This window comes from Dipodomys ordii, unplaced genomic scaffold, assembly GCF_000151885.1.
Source record: "Dipodomys ordii isolate 6190 unplaced genomic scaffold, Dord_2.0 Scaffold140, whole genome shotgun sequence".
NCBI classification, from domain to species: domain Eukaryota; kingdom Metazoa; phylum Chordata; class Mammalia; order Rodentia; family Heteromyidae; genus Dipodomys; species Dipodomys ordii.
Genome location: NW_012267356.1, coordinates 4,036,719 through 4,057,721, shown reverse-complemented (window position 1 = coordinate 4,057,721; position 21,003 = coordinate 4,036,719). Strand labels below are relative to the sequence as shown.

At 35.6% G+C, this 21,003-nt stretch overlaps 1 protein-coding gene across 1 annotated transcript in view; it reads left to right on the top strand.

The window, feature by feature from the left end:
- Nbea (neurobeachin) overlaps positions 1-21,003 on the top strand; it is a 546,038-nt gene that overhangs the window by 501,285 nt on the left and 23,750 nt on the right. The window contains exons 49-50 of the mRNA XM_013031451.1: positions 7,115-7,282; positions 19,926-20,015. Coding sequence (XP_012886905.1) covers positions 7,115-7,282; positions 19,926-20,015 — 258 coding nt within the window. The remainder of the gene's footprint in view (positions 1-7,114; positions 7,283-19,925; positions 20,016-21,003) is intronic.

Sequence of the window (21,003 nt, the reverse complement as noted above, 5' to 3'; positions counted from 1 at the left end):
GTTACTTAGAAAGCTGAGAACTGGAGATCATAGTTCAAAGCTCCCTAGACAAGGAAACCCAAGAGATTCTTATCTCTAAGTAACCACCCAAAACACAAAATAGATCTTTGGCTCAAGTGGTAGAGTACTAGTCTTGAACACAAACACTGAGCAACAGTGCCAAGCCCTGAATTAAAACCCCAGGATCTCACCAAAAGAAAAAAAAGCAGTGATAAACTTCATTCAGTTTGACAGGCAACTACTGAGGGTTCCATGCACTGTTTCTCATGCTTGAGGAACATCAGTAAACAAGCAAGGATCTCTGCTCTTGTTGAGGTTATAGACACTAGGTTAGCCAGGTGCTGATGGCCCACACCTATAATGCCAGTTATTCACAATGATGAAAGTGGTGACAAGATGCAGTATACTCACAAACTGATATTGATGATCTACAAGCCCTTTATACAACTACTTAGTGCTTTTTTAAAAAAAAATCCAGAAAATTACAGTTAGAAGTAAGCTCAGGCATAAAAGTCTATGAGATTCCACCTCCAAAATGAGCAACAAAAAGGCAAGCTGGAAGAATGGCTCAAGTGGCAGAGTACCACCTGAAAGAGCAAGCTGGACAAGCAGGAGTCCCTGAATTCAATTCTCAGTACTTTCAGAGAGAGGGGGGTATGAGAGAGAGAGAGAGAGAGAGTGCGTGCCAAGTCGAGGAGAAAGAAGACAGAAGCAATAAATAAATAAGAAGAAGGTTTAGTGTGTTAGAAGGTGGTCATACTCTTCAGAATAGGAGGTTGTTCTAGGTAAGGAGATCAGGAATGCAGGGAGGTGGGTCAGGAAGCTTCCCTTTGAAGGTGAAATTTGAGCAAAGGCCTGGAGGTGAGGGAGTGAGCCAAGGGACTCTGTTGGGAAAAAGCACTGCCAGCAGAGATGATACTGTGAGTAGGCAGTGGGTAGGCCAAGGTAGAGTGGACATGTAAGTATATAGAAGAAGAGCACTGAGCAGCAATGGAGAGGCTCATTACCTGGGATACTAAGACTATTAAGCCTGTCACTTAACACTAAGATAATGCATAGCAATTCTGTAAAACCAGACAGTGCAACACACGGAATGGGTTTACTAATTAGCACATCACTTCTTCGAAAGTGCAATGTGAATCTTCTCCTAGAGAGTAAGGCGGTGTTCTTTAGCCCAGGAATACTGAGATGCAAGATAAAAGAAGTGAATACACTCCAATCTCTCCTGTGCTCTTAATTACCCTGAGTAACATGGAGAGTCATCAGTGTTTTGAGCAGAAGAGTAAAATGATATCATGTAAATTTCTAAGGGATCACACTGATATCAGTGTTGACCAATGAATGATCAAAGCACAAGAATCTGTTAAAGAGAGATGGTGGTAGATTTCTTTGGGGAGCAACAGTGAAGGTCATAAGAAAATTTATCCATTCTGGATGTACTTGAAAGCTGGACTTATGACTGCCTACCAGTGAACTTTTCCCCTCAGATTTCCATTTTGCACTAGCAACTAAAATGTAGGAGGGGGGTGGGAGTTGCCTGTTGTCAAGTTGCATTATCACAGAATTTCTAAGCCACAGGAAAACCCAAAATCAAGACATTTATCCCCACTAGATTGATCTTTTTGAAGACAGAGAGTGCTTATTTATTTGTGTATCCTCCATAGTTGTGTCTAACTTATAGTAGGTAGTTGGTAATTTAGAGCGGAAAAGAGATCAGACAGCATTAATCTCTGATTAGAGATTTTAAAAGCCTTTGTCTCAGTATTTCTGGGCCACAGAACACTGCCTTACTCTCTAGGAGAAGATTCACATTGCACTTTGAAGCAGTGAAGTGCTAATAAGTAGTACTGTAAACCCATTCTCTGTGTAGAACTGTCTGGTTTGTATGCAAACTGGTTTTACAGAGTTTGTGTGCATTATCCTACTGTGTTAAGTGACAAAACGATGATTATGAAGAACATTGCAGACACTTCTAGGACAAAAGACAAATGTTAACAGAAATCTCAGAAAGCAGATACTAGGCCTGAATAAGTATGGCATGCCGAGTGCTGGTGGCTCATGTCTGTAATCCTAGTTACTCAGGAGGCTGACATTTGAGGATTGCAGTTGAAATCCATCAGAGGCAGGAGAGTCTGTGAGTCTCTTACCTCCAATTAACTGCCACAAAACTAGAAGTGGTGCTGTGGCTCAAAGTGGTAGAGGGCTAGCATTGAGCTGAAGAGCTCAGTGCCCAGGTCCAGATTTCAAGCTCCATGACCAACAGAGGGAGGGGGGGAGGGAAAGAGGGAGAGAAGGAAGGAGGGGGAGGAAGAAGGGAGCGAGAAAGAAAGAAAGAAAGAGAGAGAAAGAAAAAAAGAAAAAGAAGGAAAGAAAGAAAGAGAAAGAAAGAAAGAAAGAAAGAAAGAAAGAAAGAAAGAAAGAAAGAAAGAAAGAAAGAAAGAAAGAAAGAAAGAAAGAAAGAAAGAAAAGAAAGAAAGAGAAAGAAGTATGGTCATGCCTTCAGAAATGCACATGAGAATGAACTGTTTCAATGTTACGGAGAAGGAGCAGTCAAGGTGCTAGGTGACACCAATTGCTGTGTGCTCCAGTGCTGTGACTGCCTGTTCTCCCTGGTTCAGTATGTGTATTAGGAAGCTATGTGGCACAGAAGGAGGTAGCATCCTGTGAGGTTTAGTGGGGTTTATGGTGAATGTGTTAGGTTGGGAAGAGCTGTGATGAGTATGAAATAGAGGACACAATGTGAGTGATTATGGTGGCTTCAGAAGGCTGCTCTCTATCAACAGGGTACAAGATTAGAGGAACAGATCCAATTCTATTGCTCAGTTGGACAGCAGAGAGAATTGAGATGAAATAACCTTGTGTATTCTATATACAGTAATCCATCAAGTATGGAATAAATTAATGCCCTCCCCATAAACATTTATAACAGTATTTTTTAAATTTAAAACTATTGCATGACTGAAGTTATAATGACAGAAATTCATCTTAATCATGATAAAAAGCAAGCATAGACACTACAAAGGTACAAATATGATTTTTGATTTTTTACTTGAATACATGCAACTCTACTTGGATATGTTTTATTTCTGAAAGCAGAGTTTTCAGGTAATAGAGAAGAGGATGAAAATATTATTCTGGTCTAGAAGAGATACAAATTCAAAACGCACAAAGAATTCAGGAAGAATAAATATTCTTTCCTCAAAGTTCATGTCAGTAGCCTAATATTCTTTTTCCATAAATTTTAAGAAAGATTTTATCCCTAATCTATTAGAGAAAGAATTCTCTACCATCTAATCCCATAGGAGAAAATGGAAATTAGAATTAGAGAAGTATTATCCATCTCAGAGATAACCCTCTCTGGTTTTAGTATCAGTCTTTACTTCCTTCCTCAAGATCCCCGGGGTAGAGAGTTATGAATTGGGAATTGGTTTATCTAGGCTTAAAGCAATTGCTTCTGCCTTTAGATATGCAAGTAGATGGTAAAGAAATCTATTAGACCATTATAACAGTAATAGCTTAGCAGTCAAGTAATCTTTATATTTTTCAATTGTAAGTATTATACTAGAATCAAGTCCAAAATGTATTTGTTTATGAAAACACACCTCTAAAACAGAACAAATGAGTACCTATCATGTATTTAGTAACAGACTAGTACTGTTTATGCTAAAGAACCCTTGTGTCAGGATTCAGCATTTTATACTGTAATTATGTGAGAGCTGATATTCAGTTTTTAGATATGTATTTGACTTAGAACCATATTTAGCTTTTAAATGTTCCAAACTAGATTTTCTTTTTCTCTGCACAAGACTAGCAGGACAAAAATTCTGAGACTTTATTCGGTTAGCTCCTTATTTTTTTGTCATTTAATTGTACAAGAAAAAAGAAAAATTATAGAGATTTACCTACAATTATCAGTTTACCACCCTACCTCTAATATATAGCCTATATTGTATTAATATATGCAATAGTAAATATATGTATGTATAATACAAAAAGTACAGGTTTTTATTAAAGTTTGTTATGAACTAAGCAATTTTAACATTGAGATGAAATGGACAAATACTGGGCAAAATGTTTTTTTTTTAATGCCAAAATAGAGACTTTTATGAGCCTTCAAGCAATTCAGTAAAATTTTCCTATAACCCTAGAAAATTTACAGCCTATATTAGGTTTTATGTAAATCCTGCCAGGAATTTCAAAAGATTATATATTCATCTCTCTCCTCTCTCTCCCTCTCTCTCTCTTTCCCCCCATCTGTCTCTCCCTCCCTGCCTCCCTCCCTCTGTCTCTCTCTGCTTGAACTCAGGGCCTCATACTCTTGTTTGGCTTTTTCACTCATAGCTGACACTCTACCACATGAACCATACCTTCACTTTTTTTTTCTTGTCAATTGAAGATAAGGGTCTTATGGATTTGCCTGCTTGAGTTGGCTTTGAATTGTGATCCTTGGATCTCAGCTTCTTGAGTCTGTAATATATATTTAAATAGAAAGATGACACCAATACATCATCCTGGAGGAGTGTATTTAGTTTGCAATATTAAAATATAAATCACATGGTTATTGGTCATGTATTACTACATAAAAAGTAATACTTTGTACTTCTACTACATGTGCTTGCAAGTAGTAGATTTTAGATGGATTAAAATGTGGAAAATCAACCCACAAATGTAAAGCTAATGAAGGAAAATATAGAAAGCTGTCTTGTCACATCAGAAACCTTAAGAGCATAACTATTTTAAAATGCATTAAGTTATTAGAAATTGGTATTTGATAAAGAATGTGGGTAAAGTTAATACACATGTGATTGTGTTGCTTAATTTTTTATTTTATTTTATTTTATTTTTGTGGTTGTGGAGCTTGAACTCTGGGCCTGAGCACTGTCCCTCAGCTCTTCAGCTCAAGGCTAATGCTCTACCAGTTGAGCTGCAGTGCCAACTTTTTTTGCTTATGTAGTACTGAGGAATCAAACCCAGGGCCTTATGTATACAAGACAAGCACTGTACCACTGAGCCACCTTCCCAGCCCTGTTGCTTAAAATATTTAGAGAACTTTCACAAGTCAACAACATAAAGACAAAAACTTTCATTTAAAAAAATGTGTAGAGATATGAACAGGATTTATAGAAAAGGAAATTCTAACGACCAGCAAGCATCTTTAATATGATGCCAAACTTACTAGCAATAAACAGGAATACAGAGTAAAACAATGTTTCTGTTACACTAACCAATAGTTGAAACCCGGATAATATAAGGAGCCAGTGGAGATGTGGACACATGTGCCCAGTGGAGGAAGAGGGGACAAGGCAGTCCTCTGAAGGGAAGCTGAGAACTAATGATGTGGAGTGTACATACACCAGTGCAGGGATGCGGAAGTCCCACTCCACATCATAAATCACAAAGGAAGGGCTGGGAAGGTGGCTCAGTGGTAGAGCACTTGCGCTTGCATGCATGAGGCCCTGGGTTAGATTCCCCAGCACCACATAAGCAAAAAGAAAAAAAGCCGGAAGTGGTGCTGTGGCTCAAGTGGTAGAGCGCTAGCCTTGAGCTGAAGAGCTGAGGGACAGCGCCCAGGCCCAGAGTTCAGGCCCCACGACCAGACCCAAAAATAAATAAATAAATCACAAAGGAATTCTCACAAATAAAGAAGCCAGGGGAAGAAACAGCCTATGTCACCAAGAGTTAGAGGTAACAAGGTGTTAGCTTCTGGGGGGGGCCTTGTGCAGCCATGAGGAGCAATGGACTAACTCCATACATGGTGGCAGTAGGTTGATCTTGAAAGCAATGCTAAATGAAAAATTAAGGAACATGAACTAGACCATGAACACTAGACCATGTTTATAGGTCACAAACATATGTGATGTGTCCATGCACAAAATGAGTAGTGCTTTATAAGAACAAAAGGAGAAACATTAAGCACGTAATAATCTCTTTGGCAAAAAAGAGAGATAAAGAGGGTGTTGAGATTAAAAAAAGGACTAAACACCTTTTAAAATTTCAAATTAGTGAAGTCTTCATGATAAGCATTTTATTCAACAATCATTTTGTCTAATAAAATAATAATAAATGTACCAATCCTTTTTTGTGGTATCCACAATGTTTATTTTAAATGGTTACTGATTTAGACACCATGGAGGTAAAAATCTTTCTTTAAATCATAATTTCAGAACCATTGGATAATGAGTCTACATATCTTCACTTTTTAATCTTTTAATCCCATCCACTGCTACTCTTACTAATAAACATATTGAGTTTTTTCTTAATTGAGTAGTTTCACTGAAACAACAGAATTATTTGTACAAATGATAAACACAAACTTAACCAATATAGAATTATAACTAATGTCTCCTTGGATGTATTTTTGTCTCATTTCTTATATTCTTTTCTGAAAAGTTATTTTAAAGTTATTGAGCTACAGATTACAGAAATTCTGTTTAAAATCTCCTTACCTGTCAAGATTTCTCTCAGATTCTTCTGGTAGCTTCTTAGAAAAGACAAGGACTTCTTTCTTCTGACTCTTTATAGAAACTCTGCATGGTCACTGCCTCCATAATTTCCATTTTTTTCTCACTTGCTAGTAAATATCTCAAATGATTTTCCAGTGATTCCCAGGCTCCAAAATAACGAAACTAATTCGCAGCAGAAGAAAGCATTCCATTTTTGTAGTCTTCTTAGAGGTGAGCTAGAGAGATTTAGACAAGAAAATAGATTCATTTCAAAGGGATTTATAAAATTCTTTTAATTTTAAAGGAACACTGAAAAATTAGAAATGAGATTATTTTAAAATGACATTAAAATAGCTATGTCAAATTACTGTTTTAAACATGAGTATGTTTTTGAAACTATTTTAATATAAAATCTATATTGTATACATAATAGAACCATGGAAAAGTAAGCACTTTAAAATTTTTTTAATTTCATTTAGGTCTTTGGCTTATAAAACATAATTGAAAGTTAGTAATGTACTAACTAGGAACTGAAGGCCTAATTCAGATAAATCAAATGGGAATGTAAAGAGTATGTTCTCCTTTTTATCCAAAAATATTTCACTATAAGAAAAAACTATGGAGCTTTGCTAAGTTTGGATAGACTCTCATTTCTTCTGGCTTTATTTTAGGCCCTAGAAAGTGAGTTTGTCTCTTGCCAACTCCACCAGTGGATTGACCTGATATTTGGCTACAAACAGAGAGGACCAGAAGCTGTTCGTGCTCTGAACGTTTTCCACTACTTGACCTATGAAGGCTCTGTGAATCTGGACAGCATCACTGATCCTGTGCTCAGGGAGGTAGGTGTGAAGTTTCATATTCTTCCAAAAATGTCTGACATCACTCACACACAAATTTGACTTTCCTTCTCTTTTTATGTAAATCTCCTTTCACCATAGCTCTGGACTGCACAGATTTCAAGTTCTTGACAAATGTGAAAAAAAGGAATATATGTTCAGATGCAAGTAATGAGGCCAGCACATTGTTTCTCTTGGATTGTAGGCATGTGCAGTGCACTTCTGTATCATCATTTTATTTTACTTCAGAATCTTCATTAAAATGTCTAATGCATTGTGTTATAATAAATTAGACCTCGATGAATAACTAAATATGAATAATTCACATAAAAATAATCTGCGAGTGTTTTTTAAATAAAAGCAAAACAGCACCATTCGAAACATAACATTAAAGAAAATGTATCCATGAAAGAGATGCAATTACAATATTTTATTCCCATATGTTCTCATCCTGAAATGTTTATAGTTGAGAATTATGTAAGTATGTTTGAAAACATTCATATAAAATATTATTTAAATCACTACTCCTTTGCATAAACTGGTTTCAGATATGTAGAAAGAGCAAAGATGCAACAGCTGCTACATAAAGTATTGCTGCAAGGAAGCTATACACTAGCCTTCATCCCCCCAATATATGCCATCTGCTGTATGCAAAACAAGTCATCATTGCTAGGTCTCCGGGAAATAGAATGTCTTGTTTTTATTTTAACTTTGGAAGTAGAAAATGTGTAGTTTGGGAAATGAACTCTAGGTTTTTTAAAAAATCCATAAAGATACTTCTCATATACCTCTATTAAACCAAAATTATTCTATTTATATGCCACTAAGCAGAGAAGAGGAGAGTGAAGGGAAGCATTTCATTGGACTCAGGGTGAATACTCAAAGAACACATTACAAACATGTTATTAGAGGCAACACTACCATGTCATGGGCACAAAGAAATGAAATTAGAGATACAAAACGAATGAAGTTGGTTAAAAAAACAAGGTATTATGAATTTGGTAGGTGCAATAAAGAATTTTCTCCATTTACCATTATACTCATCTAACTTTGAACTTTCCATTGTATATAAATAGTAATCAAATTATTTGGTAGGAGGTAATCCTTAGCATATTCTTTTTACTGTACACCTTTGCCTGTTATATAAATTCCTTACAACTAAATTCTTCTTTCAGAACTAAGATCTTCTCCTAGAGTCAGAAAAAAGCATAGTTTGAATAACACAACTCTGGCATTCCAAGACGAGGTCCAAACTGGGGTTTTTTGTTTTGTTTCATTTTAAGTGTTCTTGTTTTACTGTGTCTTTTTACTTTTAAAGCTCATAGACAATTTTGATCCTGAGTATTTTATTATACATTTTTATCCATTATAATATTCAGTTCTTATAGGGAAAGTTATATGTTAATCTGTTTGGCAAAATGCAAATATATTGAGGCTTAGGGATGATGAACATACAAGGCAGATTTAAATTGACAGAAAAATAGAAGGTTTTCAAATGTAAGTAAATATTAAGTAATAGATGAAAGAATAAATGAAGTAAGAATTAGAATCGAGACCTTCTTTACATAAATATATTATATGTAGTTTGAACCCTATTAAAAAATATGTACTAATAAATAGCAACCATTACTTTGAACAGTGAAAAAGCCAGGTATTCATTGCCCTTAATCATCAAGTTGTAACACTTCCTAAATAAAACTGCATAAAATATGTATCTTTTTATTTTTGTTGTATGAAAGGTGTCTAGTTACATGTTTGCTTATTATATAGATGCTCTAAACAATATTTTATAGACTATTATTACCTCAGAGTGATACACTGCCTGAGTTAGCTAACTAGGCTGTTTACCTCAGGAGACCCTTCTAGCATTCTCATTCTGAATACATATTTGCCAGATACTAAAGTTGACTAGATTCCAAAATTACACTTTGGTATATATATGTATGTATGTATGTATATATATATATATACATACATACATACATATATATACCATACATATATATATATATATATATATATGTTGTTACCCCAATCATTACCTATATACCTGATCTCAGCATAAGAATATTAGATGTGAGGGAATCCATACCCGGAAGACTATACCTCCCATCTCTCAGCTAATATATTTTCTGCACTAACAATTAAGAGCTTGAGAAACAATATCCTCCTCAATGGATTAGCATACACCTGGATCCTGCAAGCTCGTTGAAGATGGTCAAGTCATTGAATCTCACTCTGCTTTAATTGCTCACTCTACAAAGGGCAACACATATGTTGCTTAACATAAGACCAATTGGCTTCTATTGTCACAAAAAAGAAATCTACAGATGAGTGGGATGAAGTATAGCATGCTCACTATTTGGTGCCCACTTAGGTTCCCCTACCAATTCATTGCTCCTGTGAGTAAACCCTCTGGAAAGCACAATACCTGTCTTTAAGTCATCCATGTTCAATTTCCTGGAGATCTTCTGTAGCGTACTCTGACATGAGAGTTAAGCTTCCTCTGGATCATTGAACACAGGCTCCTGCAGAGACCACAACTCAAAATGTCAACCCTTTTGTTTAGCTGCATGTATTCCCTTTATTTAGAATGGTTATCTTAGTTATTTTTTTAAGTACAAAGATCACATGAGTAAAACTAAAGGAAGATTATAATTGTCTAATATTAAATGCCAGCTAGCCAAGGGAAGATTTTTTTTAGTGTTCAAATGCAGGTTTAAAAAAGAAATATTTAATATTTAAACATCTACATATGTTCCCTTGTTTAAAAATTTCTCCAATCTGCCTTTAACTTTGAGCTTTGAAGTTAGTGCTAAAATCTGAGAAATGGCTTAAGGTTATTGATTCATTCTTTCTTGACAGGTGAAATCACAGAGCAGCACTAACCGCAGCAATTACAGCATTAAAATGTCAAGAAATTAGGGGTCAGAATAACAGATAATTTTCTTCTCTGTGTCATATTAAAAATTGACATTCTTTGACAGTTTAGGATCTCTAGCTTAGAAAATTATGACAGCTTAACTTATTTTATACTTGTAAAGCAGTAATTGATAATAAACTTTATCTTGACAGCCTCCAGGCAGAAACATGACAGTACAGTTCTGGTACAAAGCTCTTCTTAATATGTAAACACTTGATCTGTTGGATAGTAGATATTATTTAAATTGTCTCAAGTCTTGCTTTACATCATAATCTAGGCACTTTTTTCACAAATGTCTCGACTGACTGTTTGGGCAATGTTTTTCAAGCATGATAATGGACAATCTTTCTTATTCTTACAGATTAATAGAAATAATGTGATTTGCTGTATTTTTTTTAGTAAATTCAGTCCTAGAACCTGCTTAGGAAATAAGGGATTTTGGTTAGCATCTATCGAGTCCCATGGGTTTTGTTTTGTTTTATTTTACTTTGTATTACTAGGGTTTGAACTTAAGGCTCTGTGCTTATTAGACTGAATCCCTACCTGAGCCACACTTCCAGACCTGTTTCTCATTTTTCTTACTCCTTGGTTGTCAAATGTGGTCCAAAGCACAGTTGAATCATCACCACCTGAGAACTTGTTAGAATGTCTGGTTGGAAGCTCATAATTCCCTGAACTACTAACTCAGAACAAGCATTCAATGGGACATATAAGTGACTTGCTTGAGACATTTAAGTTTAAGAACACTGCTCTCTGACAGCTCTGTTAGAATTATTTGGAATTTTCCCCTATAAAAGTAGAGAGAATAATATAATGAACCTCATGTACCTATCACCATATTTCAGTTCATTGCATCATCTTCCTCAGCCCTATCCCTACTACTGTTTTAAACACACATGGCCAAACTCAAGTTCCCAGCTAACTTTGCATCTACCTTTTCCTGCTGATCCCATAGACATTTCAAAATATCTGCAGAGACACTTCGAACAGGTTTATTTGGGGGAGGGAAAAAAATCCCTCCAAAACTTTTACATACATTCACAGTTAAAAATTATTAATCCAGCCTGACACTCTGACTAAATAATTTTCCAAAGTCACCCATCTGAACAGCAGCAGAACCAGGACTTGGGTGCGGTTACCCTATTCTTGAGTTAGACTTTCTTTAGTACCATTATTGTTTAGGAAACTAAAAATAAAGACATTCTCTATGGCTCCAGAAAAATAGTTCTTAGAATTTTAAGGGCAATCAGAAACCAGTAAGTCATGCCTGTAATTCTAGCTACTCAGGAAGCTGAGATCTAAAGCATCTAGATTCAAAGCCAGCTTGAGAAGACATCATCTCCAAAAATAACCAGCAGAAAGCCAAACGAGATTTTGTGGAGCAAGTGGTAGAGTACAAGCCAAGCAAACTGAGAAAGCCTGACGCCCTGAGATGAAACCCATGTACTGGCAAAAAAAAAAGGTTTAAATGTGTACCTCTATTTCACTAATCCAGACTGTAATGTTTTTCTTTATATTCATACTTCTAAATTAGTTAAACATTTCCAATTAGTAAATTTTCCAGTAATAATAGGAAGAAAATTCAGATTATTTCAAGGAAAAGTTCAGATGATTTTTAAGAAAACTTCATTGGACATTTTATTGACCAATCGTTCTATTATTCCTCAGGGAAAAAAATGTCATTTTATCATCTTTTGAGGGTTTCAAAGGAACTATGTGCCATGTGTCATCATTAGTAGTTGGTTAGTAGACCCTACAAATTAAATGAACGCTACAAAACATTAACATTCTTTTATGATGAAAAATATTTTAGTCCAACTATTTTAAGAAATGATTACATTTAGGATGATAGAATTATTAAAGCCTGTCTGCCTCAGGTATGCAGAGGCAGAAGAATCAGATTCACAGCCCATCTTCAATAATTGAGTGACATTAAGCCACTCACTAACCTTAATGTACCTTCTTCCCCCACCCTAAAAAAAATGATGGCAGAATTGAAACCTAATTCATGGTAGAAAAGATAAGTGAGACTGTATTAGAAACTGTAAAACACAATACAGATAGAGATTATTGCCCAGAAGTGAAGAATCATATAGGTTTGTATTAATAGTATTATGTAATATTAATGTAATATTATATTAATATTATTATGTAATAAAGTAAATGTAACCAAAGTTATCAGTTTAATAAAAAGACCTATGATAACAATAGATACACTAATTAATTTGTGTTTGTGTCTTGTAGTTGAAGGATATAGTATATAATGCTTCTTTTCAATAATATCTACAAAGTTCTATAAAGATTCCCTAATTGCAACCTGTAACACTTTCTTTGACTTGATAAAGGTTAATCACCAGTGATTATTATATCATTATTAATTATATTATTTATAGTTTACTACTATTTTCTATATGATTAGTTTTTCATTTGAATTATGAAGTGAATTAGCATGAGTATGGTATTAGCATTAAAGTTCTGCCTGTTCAGCAAGACAAAAATATGGAGACTACATTCCAACAGAAGCTGTAAGCTCACATCAGACAAATTATTAACAAGACACTAAGTTCTTAGCTTGTCATGGAACTTGTCATACTTACTGTTGACATCGCCAGACTGAATGGCTTAGATGACGTCTTTTTGACAGTGAGAGGTATGCACACAAGGCTATCATAAAACAGTGTTTGGCTGGAAGCTACTGGACCATATGGACCATGCAATATTTACACATTTATTACATATATACACTTATCTATGTTTCATTCTAAAATATTAAATATATTTTGTCATTATCAGCAATCATAAAAATGAGCTATTCTTAGTTTAGTTTCTGTTTTTTGTTGTTGTTGTTGTTGGGGTTTTTTTGATGCTGGTCCTGAAGCTTGAACTCAGGACCTTACTGTCTCACTTGCTTTTCACTCCAAACTGGTGCTCTACCACTTAAGCTACACCTCCACTTTTTGCTGGTTAATTGGAGATAAGAGTTTCAACAGACCTTTCTTCCCAGGCTAGCTTTGAACCTTGAACCTTGGGACCTCAACCTCCTTTGTAGCTACGATTACAGGCATTAACAACCAGAGCCTGGCTTCTGTTACTAATATTTCTTGTACTTCCTAGGTCTTTTCTCCTTTTTTCTCTTCCTCTCAGCTGGCAGGTTTAACAAAGCATCCCTTTGGATCTGCTGTGGTGAAAATATTCCCGCCCCCCTTCCCCTGCCAGGAAGTACAGTGGGTCACTTCAGGTTTCACTTGATTTTCTTGCTGAAATAGTTTTTGCTACTATAGAGACCTGACGTGAACCAACAAGACAGATGGGTCTTTGACCAAAACAGCTGCAAAGCTGGCTTTCCTTGAAAGATGTACTCATAAATTTTAAAATGGAAAATATTAACACACTTTTCACTCTGATGATGTAAATGAAAAGTATTGATAGTGACAACATTGATGGCCTCTACCACCATGGCTTATTCCTGTGTACATTGCTTATTCATGTTCCTTTAGCAACTTCTGACTACTTTCTTTGGACCTGCCTGAATGAGTTGTATCATAGCATTTGCTGCTCATTTGCACATAGTAGGAGGCCTGATGGCTTAATTGTCATCATAGATAGAGTTCTTTTCCTGGGCAGGTCTTCAGAAACATGGTTGGAGCAAATGAGCAATAGTTAATATACATATCCTAAAACCATCTCATCTTCCTTCTTTTATTATTGAAAGTTTCAGGAAGTAAAAGTCAAAAGCCAATAATAGCCCTACATTTTAATCATTGGAGAGGAAATAGGTAAATTATTTCCTTTTAAAGCTAGACTATCACTTTGGGTGCAAGAAGAATAATTATGGCCCCTGAACCTGAAAGTATATGGGGCTACATGAATTCTTTATGTTTCTCTTATAACAATGAGGCTTGTATTGTGAAAATTTGACAATAAAGTTTTAATAGAGAAATGAGAATCAAGGAAAAGAATAGCACACATTGAACTTTTTAAAATTTCAGGGTTTTTTTCCTCATAATTACTGAAGTCAGGGGTGGTCTATGACCATCAATTGTCCCCAACAAAAGCATAAATACTGCATCTAGTCAAAGTAGGATGTATATCATTTATCTGAAATGTGCCTTTTTCTCCACTTTGTGTTATTTTCATTGTGTTCAGTTGAGAGATCGTAATTGCTGATTTTCAGAAATTAGCAGTAAATGCTTGGTCATATTTTATTCAAAAGATGAAGGGTGCAAATTGCAATTTGCTGTTTGTAGAAGAAATACCTGGAAGGGATTTCCTTATCTTCTACTAATATCAAGTTTGTTATTTTACACATTTGTTATCATCAGCATAAATAATTTTTCAAAATATATTGCATGTTTCACTGTGTTAAAGTAGGTATCACTCAATCTAAGTGGCTAAACATTTCAGTTAGTTATGACTCATTTTTAAGGCTTTAAACGATATTTTGTTTAGCTGCATACATAATATTTTAATCTGATTTGTTTTAATAAAAACATATTGCCAGACCAGTGGCTCACACCTATAATCCTGCTACTCAGGAGGCTGAGATCTAAGGATTATAGTTTGAAGCCAGGCCAGTCAGGAAAGTGTGTGAGACTGTTTATCTCCAATTAAACAAACAAAAAGCCAAATGTAGATCTGTGGCTCTAATAGTAAACCACTAGCCTTGAACAAAAAAATTTCATGGACAGCACCCAGGTCCTGAATCCAAGCTCCAGGACTGGCACAATCCCCCCCAAAAAAATAGTTTATGTTTTCATTTTGGAATATTTCTATTATCACCTATTGAACCTGTCTAGAAGTTATTCTACATATCATTTTCATTATTGTTGTCATTTTCATTATTATTGTCTTCCCATGATTAGACAGTCCAAGTGAACTTACAAAGACTGCCACCACCTGTACAAATACTCCTCTCCCATTTCTCCTCTACCACTACTATCTCCCTTAGCTTCCCTTCCTCCTCTCCTACCACTTCCCTTCCTCCTCTCCTACCACCTGGGTCATCCAGAACTTAACACACTTAGAGAAACTATTCAACCAAGGAGAATTAGGGATGCTATTGTGATTCTTCTCACATATGATTATGTATGCTGGGTTGAATCCACCCTTTATGTACTATACAGTGATCACCCAAGAGTGAGCAAACAACCCCAATCCTGGAAGAATCGTTAAGAGGTTGTCCACAAAAACCATTTGCTTGTAAGTAATAAAGCCTGTGTATTATCCAGAAAGTTATTTCTGTTACCTTTTGGATGATTAGATAATGAAATATGCAAACATATTTGAGATATCCAGGATAAGCTACCGACTGCCAACTACAATGAAATCCATGTACTAGCCTGCCACATACCTATAATCCCAGCTACTTGGAGAGAGAAATAGGATGATCCTAAATTTGAGGCTAGCTGAACAAAGTTAACAAGACCCTATCTCCAAAACAAAATACAAATAGAAGAGATAGGCGTTTGTGTAGCATGTTTCATGCCCTGATTTCAATCCTAGTACCTCAGAGAGAAAAAAAACGTCCATAGATCCTAACGTGAATAAACTTACACTTGAAAAAAATAATGAGCGAGTTTTCCACCAACAACTGACTTAAGAAGAATATATTCTGGGTAGAACATTTGTATCCAGAGAAAATGGTAATTATTTTTCAGGTTCACTTGCTGAGTCAGTTATATAAATTTATCATTATGATTTATCATGCCAAAGAAGAAATATGATTTATCTGAAGAGGGCCCCCTTTATGTGATTTAAGTTTATACTACGAGTGAAAGCAAGAAGGAAGGCAGCCAGTGAATTAGAATACTCTCTCAAATATGTTCTAACACAGCATGCTGCTAACTAAAGCAAATGTGGTCCTTTTATACTTGAGTTATCCAATATTTGCTTAAATATTTAATAAATTTTCTAGAATAGACTTTAGACTTAATATTGTTGAACCTTAAAACAAAAGGGGAAATATTTGTGTTTCTGTTTTTGGTTCCTATGAAAAACTAGAAGCAGTTGAATATAAAACAGCATTTTAATTTTTTATACAGTTTAATGTTTATAAGGCAAGAAATAATAAAGTGCATATATTACTTGCCTGATTTACTTCAGTCCCAGTTTTCCAGCATTAAAAAGTAATGTTTCTATGATCATGTTTTATTATAATAATAAACCAGACGCAAAAGCTTATCAGCTATAATACACTCAGCCAGTAAGTAACCTTTCCCTTTATCATTTCAGACATCTCAATATTCTACTGTTTTTAGCTATTTTTCTTATGTGGTAATAATGTTGAAAGTTGAAAAGCAGGATAATATAAATTACATATATTACTTTTGTCTGTGTCAAATTTATATTTTCTGGGGTTTTTGTTTGTTTTTTGACGGTCGTGGGGCCTGAATTCTGGGCCTTGGCACTAACCCTCAGCTATTCAGCTCAAGGATAGCGCTCTACCACTTGAGCCACAGCGGCACTTCCAGCTTTTTCTGCTTATGTGGGGCTAAGGAATCGAACCCAGGGCCTCAAGCATGCAAGGCAAGCACTCTACCACTGGGCCACCTTCCCAGCCCCTATTTTCTGTGTGTGTGTGTGTGTGTGTGTGTGTGTGTGTGTTTTAATACCAAATATATTCAAATTTTAAGCACTGTAAGTAGCAATGTTAAGGAAACCTACTGAAAAAAAGTTTTCTGTGTTCCTGAGCAACCACCTTTGCAATTTTTTTCTTGATTTTTCTGAAGATTTTCAATAAAATAAGCTGGTTGTTTGGGACACAGTTCAATGTATTGGAATTGCATAACCACCCTCTTTTCTTAAAGGCTGATAGTTCTGGCAATAGATTTAAAAGCTAAGACAGAGCAAGCATGACAGGTCATTTGAGAACCATGAATTGTTAACTCCCTACTCATTTTGTCAAAAGACACTGAATTATGTTTTTTTTTAAAAAAATACCTAGCTTTAAAGAATCTATGAGAAGAAAAAATATATCTGGGTTAAAGTAACCTACATTGTGCTCAAAACAAAATTAACTAGTTTGGATTTTTTTCCCTTGGTACTAGATTTAAATGTAGAGCCTTGTGCATGCTAGGTAGGCACTGTACCACTTAAGCCACACCTTCAGCCATTTCTGCTTCAGTTATTTCTTGAATAGAGACTCTTATTTGTATCTGATCCATCTCCTATTTTACTTCTTTCCCAGCTGGAGTGACACACACACCATCAGGGCCAGCTATTTATTGATTGAGATGGAGTCTCATCAGCTTTTTGTCCAGGCTGGCCTCACACTGTCATTCTCTTTTGCTCTGCCTCCTAAGTAGTTGAAATTAAAGGCAGGGACCACCATATGTGCTAGATTAACTGAAGTTTTCAATCTATTGCATCCCGGAGAAGATACACCTACTATATTTTGGCTTACCTGTTGCCACACTCATTTTCATCTTGGCAATAAAATCTTTATCAAATCTTATTAGCAGGCATGCATAGAATACACATATACATATAACCTATTCCTGCCTCTTCTGAAGTTTAGTCTCGAGTAATCTACAGAGGGAGTAATAAGCTTATAGTGGAGCTGGGAAGGTGGCTCAGTGGTAGAGTGCTTGCCTTGCATGCATGAGGCCCTGGGTTTGATTCCTCAGCCCCACATAATCAGAAAAAGCCGGAAGTGGCTCTGTGGCTCAAGTGGTAGAATGCTAGTCTTGGACTGAATTAAAGTTAAAGAAAATATGTTTGAGCTGGGCATTAGTGGCTCAGCCTACTCAGCAGGCTGAGATCTGAAGATCATGGTTCAAAGCCAGCTGAGGCAGGGGAAATCCATGGAACTCTTACCTACAACAGAAAACCGGAAGTAGAGCTATGGCTCAATGTGATAGAGCACTAGCCTTGCGCAAAATAGCTCAAGGACCTTACTCAGGCCTTGAGTTCAAGCCCTACAACCTACAAAACAAAAAACAAAAAAAAAGGAAGTCTGGATGTCTGTTTGTTGATGTAGTTTTCAGCGAGCGTTTAAATGCTAACTGTGAGGCTACTATCCACTTGGGTGTTTGTATTGAAGGAGTTAAAATACAGACAAAGTTTGTTAGAGTCTTATGCTGTTGATGATACACTGCTCTTGATATTGGACATTAACTGGGTTGGCTTTAATAGTAAAATTTCTGCTTTTTCCTCCCAATAATTCTCAAGAATTTAATGTTAATAATATGGACCTAACCAGAAATGATCTCTGCCTCTTTTTATAATTATAAATCTTGCAGTAGAGAGGCAAAGTATGATCATATATTTGTGAATACAATTTAGTTAAATAGTCACATTTTGCATATGAGTGGACACTGCAAATACTTGTATGCATTAAATTGGACAGCACTTAAAGTGATTTAATAATTGATCCTATTGCTCCTGCAAATAAGCAAACCAAAATCTCATTTTTGTAGTTGCTAAAATATGTTGGATAATGATCCATTCATGTTTAATATTGCTATTAAATTTGAAAGTTCACATTTTTATTGATAAACATTTCCTGAAATGCAGTCTAGGAGGACAGATTGTTAAATTTAAGTACTTTATAAATGAGAATTGTAGATAGTGATTCAATTAGAGGCGGTGCTGTGTGAGGAGCCATCTACCAACTTACCTGCATTTTGTCAAATACTCCGCAGTGAATTTCGTATTTCACTTTTATGTGCAACCAAATTGCACACAATTTTAGGAGAAAATTAGCATGGTAACAGAGTAATGACCATGGTAAATATTGTGCTTCTCCTTGTTGACTTAAATTACATACACAGACTATTTCAGGAAAAAATTATTTCTTAGTCTGACTTAATATGTTGAAATGTTTTATCCATAGAATTTATGTGCAGCAGAAAAACTTAAATCTTTCATAAGCCTCTCTCTCTCTTTCTTTCTCTTTCTCTCTGTCACACACACATACACACACACACACACACACACACACACACACACACAGATATATTGTGTGGTCCAAACAGTTTGAAGTCTAAATTACTTTGATTCTTTTGGAAGCCCTAAAATTCTCATTAATACTTCCATCTGCACAGGCAGATACAACTCTTTCCTTCTTGAGTGATTTGTCTCTAAAATGCCAGGGAAAATACTTGAGAGAAATTAATTCATACCTAATAAACAGTGTTCTAAAATCCACCTTAAAATAACATAGCAAGCTAAAATGCATTTTTGTAGTGGAAATGTTGTCATATTTAACTGTTACACAAAAGTCCCAGTGTCCTCTCTGCTAATTGCCCTCTGAATTGATTGGAATGTCTGATTTTTCTGAGTTTTATTTTGTATCAATGGTGGACTTTGTGTCTCATTTTCTTTTCCCATTAAGATTCCAGAAGTTTATTTCATTAGAGATCCCTATACATTCCTCTTCACAAAGGACTTTATTAAGGTATATGTTCTGTATTTAGTGCTAGAAGTGTTCCTTGGTCTTTAGCTGCATGCATGAAATCACAGCTTAGCATTTCCACATTTAACCCCAGCTTCTGGTAATAAGAACAGTGATGTGGTTATCTGAAGCATGTTTGGAAGAAGAAGCCAACCTTGTCTACAAAATACTAACACTTGAATGGTTCTGCACCCTGGGAAAAGAACACCCGGTGAATTTTCTGGACTTTTTTTTCATGGCTGACTTGGGATCCACTTGCATTGTCAAGAGTGTGTTGACCTCTCTCTTTGATGCATATTGATTATGACAGTCGCCCTCCTTCCCTGCAGGCCATGGAAGCGCAGATACAGAACTTTGGACAGACGCCATCTCAGTTGCTTATTGAGCCACATCCGCCTCGGAGCTCTGCCATGCACCTGGTAAGACATCAGCATGTTAAGGTTTTTTTTCCCTTAATACCTGAGCTTAGAGCAAATTAAATTGTGATTTTAGCAGCATTTTTTAAGTCATCTCAACTTATTCATTTAACTCTTCAGGCCAAAGGATGTATGGATACCCCAGGGAGAAGCAGGAAAGAAAGTACAATTCTTACCATGAAGTCTAAAACTAGCCCAATCTTGGATTCAAAAAATAACCATAGAGTATGCCTCTATGTAAAGTCATTCATACACAAGCAAGCAAACAAACACATGCTGACATTAAAATTAAATTAGATTTGTAAATTACAATGTAAGTTTAGACACAATATGATATTGCCAAATTTAATTTGCGGGGGGGCAGTATGGAGTAAGGAAAGTAATTCATTTTAAGCAGAGGGGAAAAAAATAAACGTATTTTATGTCCCCTGTAGAGAACCTGTAAAATAAAGTAGATAAAAGTTAGGACTCCTGAGCTAGACAGGGGCTAAACACCATCCCTGCTACTGAGTAGCTAACTCCTGCAAGGTACTCAACATCCCAACATCTGTAATTTAGGAGTAAAACTAGTTGCTATCACTGAGAATCTAATAACTCAATCCTGCATTAGCCATTGGATTGTAAGTTCTCTATAAATATTAGCTGGCATCCTCATCAGTAGCCTTTCATGTTAAACTTTTTTTCCCAATACAAGGGAAAAAGCATATTATTTTTATTTTTATCCAAAGGTAAAGTCTATTTTATAACAAATCAGCTGATAAATTTACTATCTGCTATAAACATTTACTTCTTTATTGTTTGTATTTTGCAATTTATTTTTATTATCTTTAAATAGTTCTACTGAGTACAGTGCACCTGATCAAGCTCACACCTTCCATATTGTCCTCTTAGACCCCCATTTACCTCAACCTCATCCATCCCCTCAAAATACATAAAAATAAAAATTTTCTGAGAAAAACATCTTTTAAACTGAGATTTCTTTGCTAGCTTT